The following is a 26,342-nucleotide window of genomic DNA, read 5'->3' on the forward strand; positions in this document are numbered from 1 at the left end:
CTCTCTATGTTTAGATGTTTATCGATAGATAGATAGATAGATACTCCATATAGCCCATGCGGATAGCTCTATATAACCCAAAACTGGGTAAACACATCTTGATAGCCTAATAACAGCCATCAGATACCGTACCCCCAGTTTTACACAGGGGGAACGGTTTCTGATGGCTGTCCCTGGGCCATCAGGAAACGTTCCCCCAGATTAACACAGGGGGAACGGTATCTGATGGCTGTCCCTGGGCCATCAGAATGTGTTCCCCCAGTTTAACACAGGGGAACACGTTGTTTGAGCTTTCACGGTGTCCGTAGTTCTCTTGCGGCTCAAGCACGGCGGTGTGGTTACGAGCGCTGAACAAGCACGCGCGATTTTTGCCGCGTGGGCGGCGCAGAGACGCTGGGGAAACCGTATCTGATGGGGAAACGCGGCTCGACGTAACACCGGTGTGTATGTAGGTTACACGACAGGTTCGCATCCGAAAGATTCGGAATTTCATGTTGTTTTTATGCAACGCATCCGGTGTGAAACGGCCTTAAAGGCCTTAGGTGGAGCATTTTTACGGACTAAGCTAACACGAGTGGCACTTCATAACATACACATTCCCGCTGTTCTGGGCATACGTATGTTATAAAATGATGTTATGATGAGCTTTATTATTTGGGTATAAAGGGCCCGGGCATTTGCCCCGCCCCCGGCCCGGCTCTGATTTATTCCGCTAGTGCTGCTACCTGCTGTTGGTGATGGAGGAAGTCGCACTGCCTTTCGCATCCTTTTTATGAACTTGCTGTTTTTACTTTATTACTATGTGCAGCCTGCCTCTCGCCCAGCTGGAACAGGCTCCAGCACCCCACCTGGATGGATGGATGGATGGAAGGATGGAGTCCAATACAAGTGCTCATGTGATGTGTTGGCCACAACAGACACATTTCACTGTTGATTAAACTGTCAGTATGTCAGTGTGCGACTGTGACTGAGTGCGGGCTGATTTTTTGTGTCCTTTAAATGAACTTTGGTTACTTTGTGCGGAGACTGTGATGCCCTGGCACCAGTGACCCATGCATGTATTTATAAGAGAACAGTGAAATCAGGCCTGAAGAAAACCACAGTATGAAACTAGAACTACAGCGGCTCTGTGTTAGCCTATAAAATAAACTCTGATTATAACGTGAAAAATGAAGCAGCTGAAGGAGGATTCAGTGTTTTTACTGTATGAAGCTTTGCTGCCATCTGCTGCACCCTGTTACAGTCACAGCTCTGGTATCATCTCACCCGCTTCACCCTAAAGACTAAAACAATAAATGAACAAAAAACGAGAAAAATAACAAGAAAAATTCCAGAAAACTGCTGTAAACCAATTAAAAATCTAATGGTGCATGAAATCTTTTTTAAAAAGAAGAAAATAAAAATGAAAGATTTTTGCTGCATCAAGAGAGCGACACACACCAGGAAACGGCCCCGTACTCTCCAAAATAAAACGAGCCCTGTCTAAGCAAACAGGAACATTAATTAACGCATCGTCAGATCTGTAACAGGGCAAACACACTTCATTCACTAACGTTTCTAATCAATATTAGTTATTACACCAATAAATTGCCACTTAATTTAATTGTAACCTGAATATGAGCCGAGCAGCCAAGAACAATCAGAGTGAGGAAAAATGGCCAAAAATATACATAAAATATATTTTAAAATAAAAATACATTTCATATAATAAAATGTTCAAAAACGACTTTTAGAAAACCTGAAAAATAATAATATAACAGAACAAAACGTGGAAAATATTAATTTACAAAATAAATAAACTCGCAAATGACCCAGTTTCACGCCATGTTTCCGGTTCTGCTGAATCTGAACATCAGCACCAGGCGCGTTTATTTTGGAAGGTTGCAGCGGAAGTGAGCTGTTAGCCTGCTGTTGTGGAGGGAAGCCGTTAGCCCGTTAGCTCGCTGTGTGTTCGGAGGACAGTTCGCTGCTGGTTTTTCGCGCTTTTCGGAGCTCCCGTCATGGCGTATCAGCTGTACAGAAACACGACGCTGGGGAACAGCCTGCAGGAGAGTCTGGACGAGCTCATACAGGTGAGCCTGACCCCGGAGCGGAGCCGGGCGCTGTCGCCGCCGGCGCTCCGCTCCTCGCTAACCTGTTAGCTGCGCTACGTTTCCGTGCTGATTCAGTTCATCTTCCAGAAAAATCACGTTTTACCCGAGAGAGGCTGAAAAGCTGCGAAAGGGGGTCAGAGGCACGGCCGGGAGTCAATACAAGCGAGGAAGTTAGAGGTCAGGAGTTCACAGCACAGACAGGTAACTGGTGTGGGGAGGATTTTCTAGTTACACCAGTTTATGTCTTTTTAAAATATGATGCACTCACCAGCTCAGGTGGTGCGCATCACTGAGACGGGTTCAGGTCAGAGTTCCTCCTGGAAGAGGAGCAGGAAGTCTGAAACTACCGTTTGTTCGTCAGAGGGGAGAAAAATGAGAGACCTGCTCTGTGGTCACCCCCCAGGACAGGAAAACCGCTCTGTGACGTGGCAGCTGTTCTTACCTGTGCTGATCAGCTGTTTCATTCACGGTAGAAAAATAAATGGTGTGAAATGAACTCCCGGAAAGTTACAGGCGGGTTCTCGTTTACAGAGTAACTGAATTCATCGCTGAGCTGTGAAGAAACTCGTTCTGACTTCATGTCCTAAAGTGTTTGTGCTGTGTTTAAGGGATACCAGCTGAAGCCTTTGTTGGGCCGGGTTGCACGTTGGTGTCATACCAAATTGTACCAGAAGGTGGCAACACAACCTGTGTTTTGCTGAACTTTATTTTTAGGAACTGGGGGAAAATTCTGTCCCCGGGGGTGTAAAATCTTAATTAAAATTAGCAGAGTAATACAAGATTAAGTGTTCCATCCTGGAGAAGCTGGACTGCCTGAATGTGCTGCAGGTACCGCCTCACACTGCCTGCAGCGATGAGGACGCTGAACTCAGAGAGGAGGGATGAGGAAAGAGCAGCGATATGAACCGTTACCTGTGTGGGGATTGTCTCGTTGTTGCCTTTCCAGTTCACATGTTGTCACTTTGATGTTTACCTGTGCGGGTGAAATGGATTCACAGTGGTTTCTGCTGTGTAACCAGACAGACTGATGTTCTTGATGTTAACCTGACTTTACTGTAAAGCTCGAGTGTTGCCTTCATTTTTTTGAGTAGTGTGTTTAAAAAGCTTAAATCTAAACTCTGTGTGTGTGTGTGTGTGTGTGTGTGTGTGTGTGTGTGTGTGTGTGTGTGTGTGTGTGTGTGCGGGCGCGCGCACTCAGACTCAGCAAATCACTCCTCAGCTCGCTCTTCAGGTCCTCCTTCAGTTCGATAAAGCCATAAACACAGCGCTCGCCAACCGAGTCCGCAACAGAGTCAATTTCAGGGTGAGTCCACCTATTTCTCAAGCTCCGCCTCCTTAAAAAAAAAAAATCAACCTGTTAAACCCCGCCTCTGTCTCCACCCCTCAGGGATCTCTGAACACATACAGGTTCTGTGACAACGTGTGGACGTTCGTTCTGAACGACGTTGAGTTCAGAGAGGTCACCGAGCTCGTGAAGGTCGACAAGGTCAAGATTGTTGCCTGTGATGGAAAGAGCGAGTCGACCCATAACAAAACCGATAAATGATAAGTATAACACACATGCTGAGGTCTATGTCTGCAGCGTTTATCTCAGAGGCGTGTCAATCATTTTACACATTAAGCTCTTAAAGTGGAAAAAGGGCAGCACGAAATGCTAATCAATATGATTCTGATCAGTATTGAGATCATGATTATTTGTCAGTTATTCATTTATTTTAATGACAGTTTTTGTTGCACTGTTGTCATAACTCCACTTTCACATACATGTTATGTAATGGATGTACATCAAAATAAAGATCGGCTCATGCAGGCACCCGGTCATGTGCGTTTTTAGGGGGCGTTTGATTTGATTTTGCTCTGCGTCTGTTGGGGCGACGTGCATTTTCAGTATCACTTGATCAGGTTTTTTTTTTTTTTTTTCTTTTAAAGCCTGTCATCAGAATCAGAATGATGATCTGAATGTACTATTGTACCAAACATATTTCCTTTTACAAGAAGAGCTCTATTTGTTTTCTAAAGGCAATTCTTGTTAATGTTGGAATTTTTTATTTTTATTTTACTTATTCAGGCCAGGTCTGACAGGCAGGGAGGGGGGGGAAGAAAAGAAAGATAGAGAGAGAATGAGGAAAAGGATAGATAAGTTTAAAGCAGATGTCTGAGTTTTAATGTTGGAGGGGCTGGAGAAAGACTGGAAACCTGATTTGTTTACATGCCTGCAAATAGTTCCTATCTTCACCTTTCACAATAAAAGCCACAAATATGTGTTTAACCAAGTAAAACAGCTTAAAGTGGTTTGTCAAAGTTGCCTTTGATTTTTATCAGGAATGAAATGAACATGGTTAGGGGGCGCCACTCGAGCAGATACTGATACCACAGCACAGCGAATCTTTCTTCTTCTGTGCCTGTTTTCTCTGTAGTTAATGCTGTCCTGTCTTCCTTCCTGCAGACTGAAGCTCTGGCAGCGCAGAGCGACTTCGACCTGGTGGGAGTTTCTCTCTGGACCGAAGCCACGGGCGGACCTGGACTGTACATATAACTTATTACAGCAGTCACCTGTGTGGGTGTGTCGTGTACACCTGCGGCAGTTTTTTTTTTATTATTGTTTACAGGAAGTTTTTGTTCAGTTTGCTGTGATTACTGAGCTGAATCATTAATAAAAACTTAAGACGTTTCTGGGCATTTTTCTGCTTTATTTAATACATCAGGACTGACGACATGTAGAAAAGAAATCTGGATAAAATTATCCGATTTCACTCCACAGGATTTCATAAACAGGCAGAATAAGTGGAGGAGAATCTGATTTTTGACGTCAGACATTTGGACCCATAGCATCATCTGTACATCTCAGAAAAGAGCAGGTATAAAATATAGATAGGATAACTCTGTGTAAACAGATCAATACTGCATGTGTTTCCCACAGAGATGGAAATGGCTTCAGCTCCCAAACATTAGACGGGATGAATCGTTCGGAAACAGCTGCTTCTCTGATGGAAAATCACGTTTTCAGCCTCAGAAACTCGCCGCCGTTTCTCTGAGTGCCCGACCCCACTCAGAGAAACGGCTCAGAAGCTGCTGACGGTCGGCGTTGGCCCGAGAAAACTATTTCATTATATTTCTATCTTTATATACACAGATGCTGCATACACTATAACCAGTTTATTAGGAGCAGTGAGCTTAAAAAAAAAAACAACAGCACTGAATAATTTCCATAATAAAAAAATAGTACAAACTGTCAGTAAATGTCTTCAGAATATTTACCCACACAGCTCGTAGCACCAAACTGAAACCAGGACAGGCTTCAGATCTTTGCACTCTCGGGCTTTGGACAGGTGTTTATTTTGTCCACCCCACTGACAGCACGAGAAGCTCAAACTGAACGTGATATATGAAGCAGCTTGAACACAAAGCAAACATTAAAACCTCCATGAAGATGGAGTTGCTGTTCCTAATAAACTGACCTCTGAGTGGTCTTAGTTCAGCCTCCGATCATTCAAAATGTTTTCTTCAGAAATGTTTGCAGAGGCACGAAGAGTCCAGAGAGCAGCTCCTGAGAGTGGAATAAACCGTGAAGTGCTCGTTTAATCGTGCTCAGACTCGGAGGTCCTGACAGCGCCGACGTGAAAAGTTCTTCGTAGCTGCCGAATGTTCGCGCCCAGGTTCAGGAAGTAAAATGTTTCTGGTTCCACATGTAAAAACGTAAAAAAAATATCCACCAGAAAAGCTTCTTCCTATCCGTTCTTCCCGCCTCTTCCTGTTGCCTCAGTCGAGGAAACGCTGGCAGGCTTTCTTCCAGCGGCAGGCCGTGCACCACTGGTCTCTGTGCTCGATGCCGTAAACTTTACGACACTTTTTGGCCTCGCCGCGAATCCTCCTGAAAAAAAACAAGGAGATAAAACATCAGTGGACGGCAGCTGAAAAACCTCACACACAAAAGGTGGAGCTCGAGCCCTCTCCATCTCAGTGTTCAGAACCAAATGTGACAAGCAGTGACTAGCCAATCACGCGCCATCAGAGATCAGCTGAGCACCAGGCTCGTTTTCTCAGACTAATAAACAATCAGACCAGAGTAGTCGCCCCCTGCTGGCTGTTAGAGGCACCTGGATGCTGCAGTCATCTCTTATATACAGTCTTTGTTCAAACAAGTGAAGCACTGACCTGCAGGGGGCGCTCTGATGCTGCAGCCACTGCTCTCCCACGCTGACCGAGCGCACCCGAAACGACTGACCCTGAAGAAGAAGAGAGAGGAAGAGTGAGTGTGAAGGTCAGCTCGGAGCTTTTCTGAGGGGATGCAGACCCGTTCCCGGGGACGGAGCTTCGATGTGTTCATATTTCAAGTTTGAAAGCCAAGAGAAGCAGGAAGATTCAAAGGTAACATAAAATAACCCAAACCAAGATACAAAATGAACAGAACCAGAGAAAATATCAAAGACAAGAGATCAGATCACCACAGAAGGATGAAAACAACTATAAATATCCGAAAAAGACGAAACGCCTCCACACTTTCATATTACTGTGTGTACTCCTCTGCAGGACATGTTCGTCTTCATTTTCAGCCGTGCATGAAGCAGCTGTTGATGGTTGTTTGTTATCACTGAGCAGTGACCTCTGCCGGCCTGCAGGTGGCAGCACTGCTCTGCAGTGCGCCCATGGAAACTAACCACAAACCATTTGAGGGGATTTTCCTGCCTGAATGAAACCATGAGGGACGAGTGCACCCCCTCCTTTCTCCAGAACGAAACCAGTTTGAACAGGCTGCAGCGGCAGGAAACAAACAATCAGCCGCTGTGCACCCTCGCACAGAAAACACAACTGAACTGGAGAAGTGAGGGCAGTGAGCCGGCTGTGAGGGAATGCACTGGAATTAGCTTTCAAAACTTGGGCATAACCTAAAATTCTCAGGGAAAGTCCTCCGTGGAGCGGGAACAGAAACCTGTCACTGTACACACTGCATACACTGCCATTGTTAAGACAAACTGCACTCTTTTCCAAGTATCAGCTCGGTTTTATTCTGGATTTTCCATAGTAAAGATCCAACTGAGGGCAGCAGCTTCACCAGAGCTCGAAAACAGACAGCCTATAGAAAAGCACAATCCTGCAGCTCTCTGTAAATCAGCAGTTTGCAAAGTTTTTGTGCCCAAAGGACACCAAATGAGCCAAAATTTCAAGTTACACTTCTGAGATCCTGCTGCAGGACACCTGCAACTTTTCTGCTGGTCCAGTAGCACCAGACTGAGGTGTTTGGGGTCCAGGTGCCACCATGTCAGCAGCAGCAAACTTTTACTGCTGAAACCGAAGCTTTTTTCTCGGGTGGATTCTCTGCATTGATGCCTACTCAGGGAAATACCGGCCTGCAAGTCCTCCTACAGCGAGCTAACAATTCATTCTTTACTATTCTTGCAGTTCTATGCTGCAGAAATAACTATAGGTGCCATATTAAAAAGCCCAGCTGACTCCGAATCGAGCCTGTCACATTACACAAATCAAACCTGCTTCCGATGGAGCTTGGCTCAGAAAAACAATTTTTAAATGCAGTGAGACAGGTGAGACAGACAGATGACCAAGAATCAGGTCTCATCGTGGACTGAACCAGCTGAAGGATACATTTAGTCAGGAAAACCTGATGTCAACTGAATACTTATTACTTTTTTATTAATGCTTAAAGGATCATTCCGCCATATTTCTACGATATTTCCCGTGATAACCTTCCACTTCCACTGTACATCTGAGGAGTTCCCCACAGCTTTAAAAAAACACTGATTCTGAAAAGTTTGGATTTTGGGGAAACTTGCTGAGCTGAAGCTCACGCGTCCTCCCAGCTGCATTCAGCTCAAACAGCACTGGGCGGCTCTTTATAGACACTTACTGTAGATTGGTGTGTTTCAAACAAGTTATCAGCAGGGTATGAAGAAACTAGAAGCACTCAGAGAGCACAAACCTCCGCCAAGGCCATAGGGTCACTGACGCTGTAATACGTGTATGTAAATACTGTGAAATAATCTTTCATCTTTCCCAGACAACAATAACCCCCTGTCCCACAATAGTGAAGAATCCTTAAAAAAATTCCCGGATCCTGATCGTGATCCGGATCACCGCCAAAATTTAATCACTTCTTCCTCTTGTCATTTCCAACCACTCCACAAAATTTAATCAAAATCCATTCATAACTTTTGGAGTAATCCTGCTGACAATCAAACAAACAAACAGACAAACAAACAAACAAACCAACGCGACCGAAAACATAACCTCCTTGGCGGAGGTAATATTAACTGCTCTGACTTTGTGTCCAAAATATGAGTTGTGCTGAAGAGATATGAGCTGAAGTGTGCAGAGGGGCAGCACCCACGACTGCTGAGCTGCACTGTTTACACTCTGTGGGCGTGTTGAGCCTGCAGGCTGCACGCAGACATTTTAGATGCCTCGTGTATTTTCATAAATTACAAAAGCATGTAAGATCCCCGAGCTGCTTCATCCGGATGCACAAACTAGTGCGCTCCTCATGCTGGTCCTGATACCGGATAAAGGAGGGAGGGCACCTGGCCCAATCAAACCTGCAGGTCCACCTGCTGTGGTGACCCATTAAGGGAGCAGCCAATTGTGCAGAGAGACGTTAGTTTGCCAGAAACAGCCCACTGTTCATCACACTGCGACTCCTGCTGTGTTTCTACAAATATAGGTTAGAGCTGCTGATTTACCTGTTTGTGGCAGGTGGTGGGCGGGGCTGTCCAACGGCAAGAGGGCGTGGTTGCTGCTGACACCACGTGTTGACTCTGAGGAGGAGCCTAAAAAAAAAACAAAAAACATATACATAAAGTTATTACTTAATTATTATAATTATTACTCATAATTCACACCTTTAGTAAAGGAAAAAAAAAATCACAAAAACATATATTTAATTTTAAGACATGGGTGTCGGTAAGCCCCGCCTTACCTGGTAGGAGTGTTCTGATTGGACCTGCCAGAAGCTGCCAGAAGACGAGGGGGCGGAGCGGCTCAGGGTGGCACAGGAAAGAGAGGGCGGAGATGGAGGTGGCGGGCTCGGAGGGGAAGACGGGGATGCGGCTGGCGAGGCGGGGGAGGAACCACAGAGGCCGGAATGGGGAGGTGACCGCTGCTGTGGATGCTCCCATTGGTTGATCTCAGTGTAGTAAAAATCCTCCTCACTGCGGGAGCAGCGCTCATGTTCGCCGCCGCGGCTGTCAGGGGTCAGAGGTCAGAGGTCAGTTTGTTAGAAACTAATTCTAGTCCTATTTTAAAAACTTTTAAACTTTTAAAAACACAATTTTACTGTAAATAAATTATTTTTCATGCATTTTACAATCCTGTCATTTTTTGATCTCAGCCAGAAATCCTCAAAAATCACAAACAAAATTAAGATTTTGCAGCCAAAAATTAAACATTTAATTATCTATTAATAACATGACTGCAGTATTATTAATATTTATGTTTTTAAAATATGTCAGAAATAACCTTCCAGAGTTCAGGATTCCACAAGTTCACAAGGTATGGGAGCCCATTAGGCCCCCCCCCCCCCCCCCCCCCCCCCCAAAAAAAAAAAATCTTCTATAGGAAAACAGGTTTGATTCCACTGTTGGATTTTTTTATATAAAAATATGTAAATTAAATATAAGGCGCTTTTCCTGGCAGCGATGAGCTTCCATATTTAGTTTATCCTGAGGTTGAGCAGCTGCAGAGAAAGGGGCTGCAGTCAGGTGAGCCTTACCACAGGTGTGTCGTCCTGATGTGGCGTTTAATTCCCACCACAGACGTCAGCACCTTCCCGCAGCTCGGCCACAGACACCTGTACGCCAGCTTCACCGAGTTCTGCAGGAGGAAACGCATCATCACCACCTGCAGCTTTAATTAATTTTGTGTCCCTGTGACCGCCGTAAACCACCGCTTACCTTGCGCTTCCGTGGCGCTGGCACATCAAATAGCACCTGGTCCAGCTCCATGTCCACACCCTCATCAGGAGGCATGACTGGGGTGGCGTCAGACTCTTTGATTGGTGGAGAAGGAGCCGGGCTTCTGTGGGCATGTCCGACGCTCCAGTAGCCGCTGTCAGAGATCTCGCCGCCTGCACGCTCCATCTGAGCTACTGCAAAAAACACAACAAAATGTATCAGAGCTGCTCTTTAAAGGTGCTCCAAACACTCCAGCTGTCACTTTAACAAATAAAGGTGGTGTTTTGTTTGTTAAGTACCTGGCATGTCAGGCTGGGCGGGGCTATGCAGCAGTGGGCTACAGGACAAACTGCTGAGAACCATCGCTGCCATCAGCTCATTCATGTCCACCTCATGTGGACTCCTCTGACTGCAGGACGACAGGAAGCAGCGTTTAAACATGTTTACAGGTAAACATGCAGGTGAACAATGAATAACAAACACAGGCGGGAGACGTCCAACCTTTTGGGCACGTCGATGCAGGAGGACACAGATCTGTTGCAGGAAAAAGGCGAGCCTTCGAGACGATCGACTGAAGAGTCACCTGTTCCTCCACACTGGAAATATACCTGAGAGGAGACAGGCACAGCTTGCTGTGATTGGCTCGGACAGCTGCCACTCAAGACAAACCTCCCCAAACAGAAACACTCTTTATTTGGACAGGACGGGGGGTTTCCCTACAGGTGATTTCCCACCTGAACTTTCACTCGTCCCAGAGACCACTGTAACGCTGTTTTTGCATAGGTAACAGTTCAGCATTCAGTTTAATATCAGATCAAATAAGCACATCTGGATCATCGAGGTGGGTGCCGGTCCAAAAATAAGAACACCTGGTCGCAGTTCTCCTTCTCACCTTTAATCCGAGATGGCCGTCTGCTCTGCTTGTGGCTTGCTGCCCCGTCGCCATCATGACTGCGTTCTCGCCCATCTCCGGGTGGGCCCCCGGACAGGTGGAGGTCACAAGTGCCCCGAGAGGAGAACGCTTCCCCAGACGAGCCTTTGGTATCATGTCTGCAGGAGACAAAGGAGTCTGAGTAAGCAGGAGGAGGAGTACCACCGATGGAGCTCGCTCACGTCGAAGGCATCCTTCCTTCATTGAAACCTGCAGACCACTCTGCCTCAAACAGCAGCTCACAGTAACTCCACAGCTGGCTGAAATGGAGTCACAGCCATATTTGTCTCACTGAACCTACAGCTGATGCCAAATAACCACCGTGAACTCCACCTAACTACCATCTCACACATAATCCAGAAGAACCATGACAGCGGTTACACCTCCGTCTGTGTTTGACTCTCACTGTCTGTGAACAGTAAAGCTCTCTCTCTCTCACACACACAGTCTAAATTCTGGATGTTTCTCACATGCAGCTCACAGATAAGATCTGTCTGCTGCCCCCAGAGGGGCCCAGCCCACAGGTTGGGCACCAGTGGATGACCTCTGTAACGGTCAGCAGACAGAAGCAGCTCTGCCTGCAGATAACGACATTTGAATCCTTGTCATAGTTTGAGTACATTTGGCCCGTAACAGGGTGTATACTTTTGTGTATTTTTGTGTACTTTTCAGGTTTCCTGGAGGAGCTGAATCGTTCTGCTCGGAAACTTCACCCGTGGATTAAAACTTGAGTGAGTCACAGGCTGCAGTCATTTACCATCAGTGTGTGTGTGTGTGTCCCATTACCAGCTCATTACCTCAGTAACTAACAGGGTTGAGGATTAGCATGAGTGGAGCAGATAGGTGTAACTGTCCATTAATGTCTTTTTTATCAGTTTACATCTGTTGACACACATGCACCCTGTGACCAAAAGTATGCGGACCGTTCAGCCTCTCAGAGTTCTAGGTGATCCTGAACTCGTCCCTGCAGCTTTCTGACACCTCACCATCCAACGATGACATCTTTAAACGCCGTCCTATTTGGCGATGTCAGTGACCAAAGCCAGCAGGCCGGTGTGCCCCTAAAAGTTCTAAAACACACACACACACACACACACACACACACACACACACACACACACACACACACACACACACACACACACACACACACACACACACTTCTGGACAGTACTGCCAGTCTAACAAAGCCACTTCCTGTTAATCCCACTGTACAGAATCCGAGTGTAGGTCAGCCAGTTAAAGGCTGACCTACACTAAACAAGTAAAAAGCTGGAGGCTATTTTACTACAATAGAAATCAGTAAAAAAAAGAATCCAAAAATGGAGCTGTATCTACTGTCTCAGAAACATGATGAACGTTTGCAGAAGAAAAATGCCGTGATAGTCACATTTCTGTCCTGCAGTTCCATAGAGCCCCATTCATTCCAGATAGACTCAAGAGCGCCCCCTATGGAACAGAAAGTCCATAGACAGAGTTCTCGATTATATTAGAAGTTCTCTGCCTATATTTACTGAGTTTTACACTGAGATCGCCCCCTGTTGTATTGTTGGCTGAACTGCAGCCAGTTTCTGTACAGTGGGATTAACAGGAATTGCAAACAACCCTAAAATCGAACTCAGGCTCACTTCAAACAGCTAGTACACACATACACACACACACAAACCCAGATTCCTTCATCCCCCCACAATAAGAGCCCTGAATGAGCAGAAAAACAGCAGCAGATCGTCACCCCCAAAAAAAGTCATGCCCAGGCTCCTCAAACTCCTCAAACTGTTTGACTGGCCGGAAACAAGAGGAGGACATAAATATATGAACAACTTTACTGCAGAAAAATAACAACAACAACAACAACAACAAAAATCCTACATAAAAAACTGACACAAGTAAAGGAAAAGAGAGAGTTAGGCTGACTCTGCCAGCTTCCAACAGCCTTCATCCTCAGTGAACACAGTCTGATCAAAACAAACAAACAAACAAACAAACAAACAAACACCCGCTCTGCTTCAGGAATGAAGCGCAAAGAGGAATAACAGTGATTTAAAGCGAGCAGCTGTCACCTACCTGCGGAGGGAGAAAAGCACCAAAAAGAGCAACTGCTGGACTCCCGAGTGTGTGTCCGCTGCTGCTCAATGAGCGCTCAAAGTGTGTGTGAGGGAGTGTGTGTGGCTGCACTTCAACACCATCCGAGAGGGACAAGAGAGATGCAAGACCCGGACACTGGATTCCCCCGGAGCGGAGTCCATGGAAACCAGCAGAGCCGCACGCAGACTGACCAGAGAGAGTAACATCCGGGGGTGCATTTCAGCTGAGGGAGGAGGTGGAGGCAGGCTGGAGGGGGCTGATATTCAAACCAGCACATTTTTCCCCGCAGGACTCAGCGATGACCCTGCAGCCTCCAGTCTCTAAAGGCCACAAGTAAAGGCTGAAAATACCAGAGGAGCAGCCGGCAGGCCACGGAGGGGTCAGCAGGACCCCCCCCAGAGCACCTTTAATTAGAGAGGCCGAGGAGGACAGAGGCAATTTAGCTCAGACTTGGAAAAGGAAATAAACTCTCAACTTTCACCTGTGACACTGAATGAAGTCTTTATTCTCTAAGGTCACGGTTTGATCTGACTTTGATTTTTTTATTTTGTCATCTCGGATTTGATTCTACTTTCTGTTGTGCTGTGTGTTGTGTTGTGTTGTGTTGTGTTGTGCTGTGCTGTGCTGTGTTGTGCTGTGCTGTGTTGTGTTGTTGTGTTGTGCTGTGTTGTTGTGTTGTGCTGTGTGTTGTGCTGTGTGTTGTGTTGTGTTGTGCTGTGTTGTGCTGTGCTGTGTTGTGCTGTGTTGTGTTGTGCTGTGTTGTGCTGTGTTGTGTTGTGCTGTGCTGTGTTGTGTGTTGTGCTGTGCTGTGTTGTGTGTTGTGTTGTTGTGTTGTGTTGTGTTGTTGTGTTGTGCTGTGTGTTGTGTTGTGTTGTGTTGTGCTGTGTGTTGTGTTGTGCTGTGTTGTGCTGTGTTGTGTTGTGCTGTGTTGTGTTGTGCTGTGTTGTGCTGTGTTGTGTTGTGCTGTGTTGTGTTGTGTTGTGTGTTGTGTTGTGTTGTGTTGTGTTGTGAGCTGCATTTTAAAGCTGGACAGTGAGTACAAACCCCCCTCCGGGGTTTTCTTGGCTCTCGCTGGGCCTTTGTGGGGGCCTGTCAGCATACGGTTCAGACAAAGCTTGCTTCACATGAAACAGGTTAAATATGTGTTGATCACAGCTGTGGTGACACGAGCTTTTCAGTTTGGCTGAAACCGACATTTTTATTCTCTGGAGTGATTTTTCCTTCGCTCTTATTAAAACTGTCCAAAGACATGTCGGCTCCATTAGGCAGGTCACGTGATTGGTTCAGATTTGTTCAGAGGTGGAGCGCTCCAGACTTCAGACCTGAAACACTGACTGAGCTTTTTCATTTGGTCATATTATTCATTAAACTGTTACTTTACATTATATTCTAACTGAGAACCTACACAGACATATGTTATACTACTTTGACAGGAATATTTGGGGAAAATAAAGAAAATCTTGGAGCTTCTTTAGAGCTTCATGTCATTGCTTTTTTATGGGGATGATGTTTCTGTGTCTTTGTGCCGTCTGTCGGGGTTCAACACAAACTGAAAAGTCCTGACCCAGCACGATCGGGCTTCTCACTCCCCTGCAGACATGACCTCTGGTGTGGATTTAATGGGGGGGCACCTTGATAGCACGCGCAGGTCTTTGTCTGCTCTCGTGAGTTTGAAGTTGAGACCGTCAGTGGATCTCATGACCTCAGGCGATCTGCTATCAGGACGTATATTCTCAGAAGGTCTGAAAAGGAAAGTTATGAGCCACATTTTTAAGTTTAGAAGAGCTGCTGCTAGTTTCCACCTGATCTCAACACTTAAGATAAAATAAGATCATCTTTATTTGTCCCAAATTGTGGGAACAGTGTTGCAAACAGCCAGAGATGGCAAAAGTACTGACATTCAGTACTTAAGTAGAAGTACAAGTACTTATCTTAAAAAATACTTTAGTAAAAGTCGAAGTACTGGTTCAACTTCTCTACTTAAGTAAAAGTAATAAAGTACAGGCTCTGAAATGTACTCAAAGTAAGAAAGTAAAAGTAGTTCTTTGGAGGATGTTTCTACCTGCTATTTTTGTGTAAAACAAACCGAACCTCATTATATATTATTGTAATAATATAAAATAGTACATGAGAATACAAATGTTATTCCAATCTAAATTTTAATCCTAATGAATGCACTCAGCTTGAATCTGTTATAGGACACAAACTGTGAAAGGGAATTTAAACACAGCTCTGTTCTCTGTGTCCTCCATAGTAGAGGGTGACTGTGCCTCCACCTAAACACCAACATGAGGATACTCAGGGGTTACAGTGGGATTCAGAAGGTGGAGGAACCCTAAGATCAGCTGTAGTGGCTCTGCATGGAGAGAAGAATCACAGCTTTCTATTGTAGCTGCAGTAAATGATGTTGGTGTGCAGGCTGTGATCAGCTGACCTACTGCTGCTGCTCTGAGGTTTACTGCTCTGTGTGGATGAACTGAACTCACAAAGATGTAACCCAGTATTTCACAGCTCTCTGAGTTGATCTCCATCCCCTACACTGACAGCATACAGGCTGTAGAAATGTTGTATTCAGTGAATGAATCTCAGCATCAGCAGCTTTGATTCAGACTCATCTCTGCTGCACTGATGTAACCTGTAACTCTGACCATGAACACAAACACTGTGCACCAACACAGAGCTTTACTGTAAATACAGTACAACAAACTAACCTAAACTGCAGTATTTTCATAGAATCTTTGAATTACACAAAGTCAGCATACTTCAGTTTATTTTCCAGTCCTTACCTTTAAATCTAACCTCTCTTCTTCCTCTCCTGTCCTCTTTCTCCATCTCTGAGTGAACTTCTCTCTCTTTGCTCTCCCTGAAATACAGCAGCTCTTCTTTTAGCTAGCTGTGTGACAAACTGCACACACTTTGTGTGTTTGCTGATATTTGTTGAGCATTTAGAAACGCTGCATTTACCTGCCACACGTTACTCCCTTCATGCTCGCTCCTCTTCAGTAGCGCTAGCTAAGCTGTTTATGTGCCGCAGCGCAACTTACGGACTCGGTCCGGCCCGCTGTAACCCCTGATTATAGCGCTATAAATGATACATTAATTATATGGTTTTGTGTATTTAATCCCTTTGTACGAGATAAGCCCCGGTGATGGAGGATACGCCAGTACGATTGTCTCTTATGTGTTATCATTCCTCCATTTAGGCTCAGATCGTTTGATGTTTGACGGCGCACTGACCGGAAATGCAAACTTCTCTCTGACATGTTAAAAAGTAACGAGTCTGTTTGAAAATGTAAGAAGTAGAAAGTACAGATACTTGTGTAAAAATGTAGGGAGTAAAAGTAAAAAGTACTCAGAAAAATAAATACTTAAGTAAAGTACAGATACCTGAAAAACCTACTTAAGTACAGTAACGAAGTATTTGTACTTCGTTACTTCCCACCTCTGCAAACAGCAAAGGGACAGCAGAACACTCAGTACAAACCAAAGAATCAATAAAATCTGAGGAAAATACTAAAATACTCTACAACAAAAAGCTCTCAACATCTATGTACATTTAGTAAAAATGAATGATTATTGCACATTTATTGTATTTGTTATTAATTGCACATGAACATTATTGCACTTGTTTAGGTAGATGAGGTAGATTATTTGAGGTTAAACTGTTGCTGTAACTCTTTTATAAAGCATCCTGCTTCAGATCAAAGGATTTAGTCACCTGATGATCAACAGCTCACAACAAAGTCGCCTTCAGTCATGAATGATGTTGGAGCAAAGTAAAGGATCCAGAAGGACAGAAATTAATAAACCCTGTCGATAAAAAAACCTCTGGACAGGATTCTCAGGGTCAAGATACCTGAGATTAAAGTACTCATTATGTACTCAGAAATGATCTGATTCCTGCTGGATGATAAAATTTGTCTGAGTTCAGTTTGACATTTTTCACTGTAAATGCACAGAGTTGTCATCACAGAGGGGTTTACGTACAGTTTTATGGCCTTTTATGCACATTTTTAACCTTTGTAGCAGTTTCTCTCCAGCTCACAAAAAGGTGCTTCATACAATATTACAGAGAAAATGCCAACAACCAGGTGATCTGTGAGCAGCACTTGGTGACAGTGAGAAGGAAGAAGCCGCCTTTTAACAGGATGAGACCTTCAACAGAGCCAGGATCAGGGAGGGGCTGCCATCTGCTGCGAAAGCTTGGAGGGTGGAGGAGACAGAAGCCACAGAGCAGCCTGGGTCTATCCGGTTGTTAAGTCATGATGTAGAATTCCATTTCCGGGTCCAAACTACAATCATCTTTAACAGTGAACAGTCATTGCTGATGCCATTGCTGTTTATTTAGGAACATTTGGACCCAGAAATGATGTCTTACCTAAAGACCGGATAGCAGCATAACTATGGGAGGGTTCAGGGTCACCCGATCCAGCCCTGATTATAAGCTTGATCAAAAGGCTCTGCCTCCCATTCTACTCTTAAGTATCCTAGGAACCACAAGTAAGCCAGCAGTCTGAGAGCAAAGTGCTTTATTTGGGTGATTTGGTACTATGAGGTCTTTGAGATAAGATGGGGCCTGATTATTCAAGACCTTGTAGGTGAGGAGAAGGATTTTAAATTCTATTCTAGATTTAACAGGGAGCCAATGAAGAGAAGCCAATATGGGAGAAATCTGCTCTCTCTTTCTAGTCCCTGTCAGTACTCTAGCTGCAGCATTTTGGATCAGCTGAAGGCTTTTCAGGGAGCTTTTAGGACAGCCTGATAATAATGAATTACAATAGTCCAGCCTAGAAGTAATAAATGCATGAATGAGCTTTTCAGCATCACTCTGAGAAAGGATGCTTCTAATTTTAGAAATATTGCACAAATACAAAAAAGCGGTCCTACATATTTGTTTAATATGTGCATTGAAGGACATATCCTGGTCAAAAATGACTTGAAGATTTCTCACAGTGTTACTGGAGGCCAAAGTAATGCCATCCAGGGAAAGTCACGTGCACCAATACAAAGCCAGCATGTGGATTTCCAGAAGATCCTCCAAAAGCTGCATTCATGAGGTTTATGACGCCATAAAACGTCACAGTGCAGAAGGAAAAACAGCCGACAAACATGAACTCCGGCGGATCCCGATCCTCGCCGGGTTTTCCCAGCAGCTCCCCGGGTCCGCTCCAGCCCCGTAGTAAACAAGCTCACCACGTGGGGAGGAGCTGGACGCTGATTGGCGGAGCCTGGCAGCACAGGCACACACCCCACTGAGGACTGTTGTTTATTCTGAACTAAAACACTCCGAGTCGTGCAGTAATACTGTGGTTTAAGCTGAGAAACTGCAGTACAGAAACTTATCATCTCACGGTTCCATTAAACACACATGCGCACGTTAATGTGTGCCGCGGCTGCGCAGTTCGTTTAAGGTGTGAGCGCTGAGCAGGAACATCTGTGGACTTTCAGCGATGCGTGTTTCTAACAAAGAGGGGCCTGTGGGCGGAGTGTGTGTGGAGCGGTACAGAGCTGCACGTACCACACACTCACACACAGACACACATAGGCGCGCTGCTTGCGTGAGCTACGTGCAGGCGCCGCAGAGCCGCCTTTAAAGGAACATTCCGCCTGTTTTTGTCCTTCGTGTTAATGAGTCACGCCGACAGGTTGACCCACTTTCTCTCCGATCACACAGCGCCCCCTGTGTGCGAGTTCACAGCAGAAACAGCAGCCAGAAGGAGAACTGATGCAGATTCTCACCAAGACATTATTTATGCAGTTGTCATCATGTTTTTCTGCTTAAATACATAATTAAACAGTATCAGTCTGACTGGTTTCTATCAGCACTGTTCAAAGGCATGTTAATATTATCTGCTCCAGGAAGATGTCATGGGATTGGCTTGGATAGTTTTGGGAAGAAAGTTATGGACAGGTTTGCATATAAGGAAGGACGCCGATGTTCCTACTCAGAATATTTTCAGCATCAAACAGTTAATTTCTTTAATTTCTGGTAATCTTTTTACCCAGTTTATGATAGCAATGCCTTTTTTCAAGGAAAACAAAAAAATCATTGGGCAAATTGAGCATAAACTAGGTTATATTGTGTGGAGCTTTTAAACATCATTGTGTAACATTACCCCACAGCAAGGGTGTAACTTTGGGTCCAACATTGGGGGGGTTAAGCCCTCTGACTATTTAGTTATTTATTAAATCATTTACTTTTCTAAAAGGATTCAGGAGATTTTGAGTTAATTAGAAATGTATTAGAAATACATTGTAATGCTTTTACTATGTATTTATTTAACTTTCTTTGTATTTACTCTGCACCTTCAACAATGAAGAAAAGGCTTACATTTTTCACATTTCTCCCAACAGTAACAAATATCTTTCATGAACCTGTTTTGTTTTACTACCATTTTTGCAGCCCCTCATTCCACTTTTAAAGAAACTGTTTTAATTTGGCCAAATACAATAAATACAATATTTTACAGCAGTCTGTTCTCCACTGAACATGTGAGAGTTTAATGCAATCTTTACTATTAAACACGTTCTGTAGAGAAAAAGGTTTGAACTTGATGTGTTTAAAATCCTGGACCTTTCTGGGACGCTCATCTTCAGTGCTGTTATCAGTGCTAATATTAGTTATTATTAACTAAATACGTAAAATGTTATGTGTGTATTCACTTGAGTAAAATTATATACTTGTATAATGAGTTTAGTTTATTACATATTACAGGTATTGTACTGTGCCGCATGTGCGTAAATAACCACTTTTATCTTGTTTTTCTTTTGGCTCATTGTCAGATTAGGAGTGGCAGGTCTAACTGAGCTAGAATACCTGAACCAGTATTCATAGTGTGTCTGATACACAGCGGCATAGTTATTAAATCAGCTAACAATATATATACATTTACCTCATTTTGATTTTTCCGGTTTTTACAAGGGGTGTTGTCGAGCAACAGTGAAAGATTGTTGGTTGTCCGCTTTTTGGCACTCTTCATTTTTTCAAACTACACCCCCTCCCAGCAGCTGCTTCGACAGGCAAACGGTGAAGCCCCTGCTTGGTAGAGAAAGCGGGTTGTTGGGTGATACTAAGTTTTTGTGGGGAGAGGGGGGGTTACATTACCAAATGATTAAACATGCTAGTAGTTTACTTAAAATTGATAATGAAAAAAGAAAATTAACATGTTATTCCTGTAAGATGTTTTTTGTAAATCGAAATGATGTGACTTTATTGGGGGGGGGGGGGGGGGGGGGGGGGGGTTATAGTGATTGGATCAGATTATTGGGGGGCTACGACACCAGATTATGGCTTGTTTTTGGCCTCATATGAACAAACTGTTCCCACAGTGAGTTCACATCCATTACTCAGCTATAACTGACCTAAGACTGAAATCAGCCCATAAAAGCCTCATTCTGGAGCTCATTTACTATAAAAGAACAGATTAATACTTCCATTTATACTGTTTCTGGATCTTATCACGTAGATGACTACATGACAATAATAAGACACTATCAAGCCAACAAATGAACAAATAAGGGCCCGACTTTCTGCAGATGAACAGACAAGCAAACTGTCTACAAATGGAGGAAATTCAGGATGGCTGCTGATCTATTTACAACACCAGGAGCACAACATGAACCCATTTCTCCACTGCTTATCCAGCCTGGGCTGCAAAGGGCTGGTTTTCAGGGGAGGCCGGAGGAAGGGTCCCTATGGGGCAGGAGGAGCTGTCCCAATGGGGCAGAGGAGCTGTCCCAATGGGGCAGGAGGAAGTGTCCCTATGGGGCAGAGGGGGTGTCCTTAAGGGGCAGGAGGAGGTGTCCCTATGCGGCAGGAGGAGCTGTCCCAATGGGGCAGGAGGAAGTGTCCCTATGGGGCAGAGGGGGTGTCCTTAAGGGGCAGGAGGAGGTGTCCCTATGGGGCAGAGGGGGTGTCCTTAGGGGCAGGAGGAAGTGTCCCTATGGGGCAGAGGGGGTGTCCTTAAGGGGCAGGAGGAGGTGTCCCTATTCGGCAGGAGGAGGTGTACCTATGGGGCAGGAGGAAGTGTCCCTATGGGGCAGAGGGGGTGTCCTTAAGGGGCAGGAGGAGGTGTCCCTATATGGCAGGAGGAGGTGTACCTATGGGGCAGGAGGAGGTGTCCCTATGGGGCAGAGGGGGTGTCCTTAAGGGGCAGGAGAAGGTGTCCCTATGGGGCAGAGGGGGTGTCCCTATGGGGCGGGAGAAGGTGTCCCTATGGGGCAGAGGGGTGTCCCTATGGGGCGGGAGGAGGTGTCCCTATGGGGCGGGAGGAGAATAGAATAGAATAGAATAGAATAGAATAGAATGCCTTTATTGTCATTATACAGGATGTACAATGAGATTGGAGGGCCACTCCTGTTCAGTGCCATGTAACAGAAAATCAAACTCTCTAAAATAAAAATATTATGAAAATATTATAATCTAGTATGATCAATATAATCAAGGAGGTGTACCGATGGGGCGGGAGGAGGTGTCCCTATGGGGCAGAGGGGTGTTTGTGTGTTAAGTGTTAAACTTTGCCTGAACTTTGGGTTACTACATACACTGAGCTCATTATTAGACCAACATTAATGTAGCACAGACGGAAATGATGGGCCTAGTCAGATCCCGTGCAACATATTTATTTTTTTCCAGACACTGTGGAAATACAGAGAAAGGTTTACTCTCGGAGCGCACTCGGTGTAAAGTCTGCCATTACAACTGACTAGCCTTCTTCTTCTGCTGTCAGCTTCTTATACATAACATGTTACAGTAATACTGTTAAACACAAACCATATTACTTCTGGACAGTCTCTCTGATCACCATACTGGTGTATCTGTAGCCACAGTTTTACACATAACTTTATAAATTCACATAATAAACAAATTCTTTTAAGAACTCAAAACACACTGTTATATTGTATTAACTCTTCTTAAAACAAACTTCAGGCATGTTAAACTTTAGCAAACACAAACAAAATATAAATCCTTGCTTTAAAACACATAACAAGCATATAGAGTCCATAGACTTTAATCACGACTCAGTAACTGGGTCTGTACTACTACACAGCCCCCACTTGGTGCTTTAGCTTAGCTTTACACTTAGCTCTGATGTCATCTCATTATCCTGACACACTCACTCTGTCCAATATACTCTTCGCCAGCCACTCATGCTTCTGTGCTAGACATCTGCTTCCTTTGACAGTTTACTCTCATCATTTTAGCTTTCACAAACAAACACTCGTCTGATTAATCGCCGCGGTCGCCACGGACGCGCATCCGCCATTTTACAATAACAGTGTGGCGATTTGATCCTACCAGACACAAACCTTAAGATCTACTCTTTAGCTCGATCTCTTTGACACTACTGGGCATTTATGATCTATTGCTACTGTTGTCTATCATTTAAGTGTTGTTTACAACCAGCTTACCTGTGGAAATACAGAGAAAGGTTTACTCTTGGAGCGCACTCAGTGTAAAGTCTGCCATTACAACTGACTAGCCTTCTTCTTCTGGCCGTCAGCTGCTAATGCGTTAGGCACCAAGCACCCCCTGCTGGCGGAACTACATATCAACCCAAAACACACATTTAGATGATTTGACAGTAACAAAAAGAGCAATAGTATTTATCTTAAGCAAATGTGTCCTTTTTATAGAGTAAAAATTAAATGGGGGGCATCTATTTCTCTACCTCCATCTACACCCAGGTGCCACACTCTCCCCCACAAAATTAAATGTCTCCTGACATTTCAGTTCAAATCACAAAGTCAATAGTGTCTTTAACACAGTCCAACAGCCCAGGGTCTCCAAAAGGCCCTTGTCTCAATAGCCTGAGTCTTAATTATCTTACAGTGTCTTTGAACCAAAGTCGGCTGACCTAAAGTGTCATAACTCAGTATCGTTGGCTGTTGTCTTGACCGGTGAGGCCGCTGTCTTACCGTCTCTGTCTCACCTCCAACTCCAGCTGGAACATCTGTCTCTGACTCACCACTCCCCAACCTGTCAAGGTCAGGTTCAGGGACTCCGATCTGCATGGATGCATCCTTGTCACTCTGCAGTGGCAACTCCTCTGCTTCCTGACGACTTTGTTGAGGGACTCCGACCTGCAGGGATACATCCTTGTCACTCTGCGTTGGCAACTCTGCTGTTTCCTGATGACTTCGTTGAGGCTGGAAGGGTTCCACCAAGGGGTTTAGTGAAGTGTGCCTCTGTGTTCTCCCTGGAGCGGGTCTGAGGTACCCCTGATAGGTACCACTGTAGTCGTCATCTGAAGTGTCGCTGTCCTCTGGCCGCTGCTGTGGTCCATGTGCTGGTGGTGACCTTCTCCGTGTAACAGTCTGAGAGTCTCTCTGCAGATGAACAGTCTTCGCTGGCGTTGTTTCAAGGGGAAGGAAGTCACACAGGAGCAGGAGGTTCCTGTGCACTACCTTATCTCTTCCTTCTCCGTTTTCAGGACTGATCTGGTAGACAGGATTGTCATCAGCTTTCCTCTCCTTCACTTTGTAGACGTGGTTCTCCCAGTAGGACTGGATCTTCCCTGGGCCACCCCTAGGAGTGAGGTTCCGGAGGAGCACTCTCTCACCGGGTTGAAGATCTCTCCCTTGAACTTTCTTGTCATAATAGGCCTTTCCTCGAGCTGCCTCTTTATTAGCAGTCCTGGCAGCAATTGCATATGCCTCCTGCATTCTCTTCTTCCAGCAGTCCACATAGTCATCATAATCGAGATGACTTTCATCCTTCTTTAGATTAAACAGCAGATCAATGGGCAAGCGTGGTGAACGTCCGAAGATCAGGTGATAGGGTGCGTAGCCTGTTGCCTCGCTCTTTGTACAATTGTACGCATGTACAACTTTCGCTAGCGACTCTTTCCAATCATCTTTTTCCTTGTCCTCCAGGGTACGTAGCATGGACAATAGGGTTCGGTTGAATCTTTCCACTTGACTGTTACCCTGTGGATGGTAGGGTGCCGTGTGTGAGCCCTGGATGCCAGACAGTTCCTTTAACCTTGCCATCAGCTTGTTGTCAAACTCTTTGCCCAAGTCGTGATGCAATTTGGTTGGGAAACCAAACTTGAGCGCAAAGTCGTTGAAGAGCTTGTCAGCGACTGTTTTAGCTGCCTTGTTCTTTGTAGCATAAGCCTGGGCAAACCTCGTGAAGTGATCCATGATGACCAATATGTACTCATATCCGTTCTTGCACTTTTCCAGGTGCAGGAAGTCTATAGACACAAGCTGGAATGGGTAGGTAGTATGGATCGATGTCAGAGGTGCACGGGTCTGCTTACTCGGCTTCTTCTTCTTGAGGCATTCGCATTCTTTGGTGACAAAGTGTTCCACGTCTTTACTCATCTGAGGCCAGTAGAACCTTTCTCGAATGAGGTCTAATGTCCTTTCCACTCCTAAGTGGCCCATCTCTTGGTGCAGTTCCTTAAAGACCAATGGACGATAAGATTTGGGGATCAGCAACTGCTCTCGACGAGACGTATACCGGCGCAGAATGCCATCTCGGTCTACCTGAAGCTTTAACCACTGCTTAAGTAGTGTAGCTACAGCAGGTGGTTCTGCTTTCACCTCAGTTCTCCTCGGTCTTTGGTTCTGGGACTTGTACCAGAGGACTCTTGCCAGGACTTCATCTTCCTGTTGTGCTCTGCGGATCTGTTCTGGGGTAAAAGGCTGATTGCTGTTCTGGTCTTTTACCAGCTCAAGAGCACTGGCCTGCACGACTCCAATGCCTTGGCAGGGGTCGTTCTTTTCTATTGCCACCACTTCTATAGATGCACTTAATACTTCTTGACTGACCTCCACCGTGCAGCGACTCATGTAGTCGTCTATGTCCAGCGGCATCCGCGACAGCCCATCTGCATCTGTGTTGGTCTTGCCTGGACGATAGCGTATGGTGAAGTTATAATCAGCCAACTCTGCAACCCATCTGTGGTCTGTGGCATTGAGTTTTGCAGTAGTGAGCACATACGTCAGCGGGTTGTTGTCTGTGTATACCACAAAGGATGGGGCATGATACAAGTAATCCCGGAAACGTTCACAAATGGCCCACTTCAGCGCCAAAAACTCCAATTTGCCAGAGTGCAGGTGGTACTTTTTCTCTGCTGGACTTAGGGTGCGGGAGCCATAGCCTATCACTCTCATTTTTCCTTCCTGTCGCTGGTATAACACAGCACCCAAACCAACTTGTGAAGCATCGCAGTGTAACACGAAGGGCTGGGTGAAATCAGGGTATCCAAGGACAGGAGGCCGTGTAAGAGCCTCTACAAGCTGACTCAGTATTTCCTGGTGGGAGCTGGTCCACTGGACAGGTGTGCGTGAAGGTAAGTGGCCTCTATTTTTCTTCTCTCCTCCCTTGTGCTTATCTGCTGGTGAGGCTGTAGAGTTGTTTTCAGGGGCTGGTGGACTAAGCAGGCTGTACAGTGGCTGGGCCACACGAGAGAAGTTGGGGATGAAGGGTCTATAATAAGACAGAAAACCAAGCATCTGACGTACTTCTCCAACAGTGGCAGGTGTCTTCTCCTTTAGAGCCTATCTGGAGCCAACTCTGCTGGGTCCATGGTATAGCCTTCTCCTGTTACCAACCGACCCAGAAACTTTACACTCGACTTAAACAGTTCACACTTCTTCGGGGTCAACTTAACACCATGCTCCTTGTACCGCTGGAGGACAAGGCGGATGTGCTCTAGGTGGTTCTCGAAACTATCGCTGTGCACAAGATTGTCGTCCAGGTATGGGAGGCAGATAGTGTCTCTGAGGCCAGCCAAACAATGTTCCATGCTCCTCTGGAACTCTGCAGGTGCGGAGCTCAGCCCAAAAGGGATGCGCACCCATTCATAAAGCCCCCAGGGTGTGATGAAGGCTGTCAACGGGCGGCTTTCTTCATCCAGGAAACCCTGGTGGTACGCCTTTCCTTGGTCCAAAACTGAGAACCATGAGCTCCCACCCAGCGCATCCAACATGTCCTGAATCCTGGGTATCGGGTGGCGGTCTGGAACTGACTTGCGATTGAGCTCTCTGAAGTCACAGCAGAGGCGGAGACTACCATCCTTTTTCCGGACACACACCACAGGTGATGAGTAGGGGGATCGTGATGGTGTGATCCAGCCTTTGTTAAGCAGGTCTTGCAAATACTCCTTCACCTCTTTGTGCAGGGGCTTTGGGACAGACATGTAGGTCTTTTGCACTGGGCTTGGATCATGGAGGGTGATGTGCATCCTCAGAGATGGTATCTGGCCCACATCGTCGCTATCAAATGCAAAAGCCTCACATTCCTCTCTCAGCACCTCTCTTACCGCTGCTTGCTGACCTGGACTTAGGTGCTGGAGATCAACAGGTGGGTCCCATGACTCT

General features: G+C 45.4%; 2 protein-coding genes across 2 annotated transcripts; one reads left to right on the forward strand and one right to left on the reverse strand.

Moving 5' to 3' along the window:
* The first annotated feature begins 1,888 nt into the window (after positions 1-1,888).
* Positions 1,889-4,764, forward strand: gtf2a2 (general transcription factor IIA, 2). The gene is made up of 4 exons (XM_030725025.1): positions 1,889-2,072; positions 3,292-3,396; positions 3,481-3,638; positions 4,540-4,764. Coding segments are annotated over exons 1-4 (336 nt in total). The 5' UTR covers positions 1,889-2,000; the 3' UTR covers positions 4,541-4,764.
* A 6-nt stretch (positions 4,765-4,770) lies between these two features.
* znf395a (zinc finger protein 395a) lies at positions 4,771-13,077 on the reverse strand. The gene is made up of 10 exons (XM_030725015.1): positions 12,990-13,077; positions 10,887-11,044; positions 10,496-10,602; positions 10,294-10,403; positions 9,995-10,188; positions 9,814-9,914; positions 9,022-9,286; positions 8,786-8,872; positions 6,249-6,319; positions 4,771-5,964 (listed from the first exon to the last, which is right to left on the reverse strand). Exons 2-10 carry the CDS (start codon positions 11,040-11,042, stop codon positions 5,853-5,855), a joined length of 1,203 nt encoding a protein of 400 aa, XP_030580875.1. The 5' UTR covers positions 11,043-11,044; positions 12,990-13,077; the 3' UTR covers positions 4,771-5,852.
* Between the last annotated feature and the right edge of the window lie 13,265 nt (positions 13,078-26,342).

The sequence above is a fragment of the Archocentrus centrarchus genome, chromosome 3, assembly GCF_007364275.1.
Source record: "Archocentrus centrarchus isolate MPI-CPG fArcCen1 chromosome 3, fArcCen1, whole genome shotgun sequence".
In the NCBI taxonomy this organism is placed as follows: domain Eukaryota; kingdom Metazoa; phylum Chordata; class Actinopteri; order Cichliformes; family Cichlidae; genus Archocentrus; species Archocentrus centrarchus.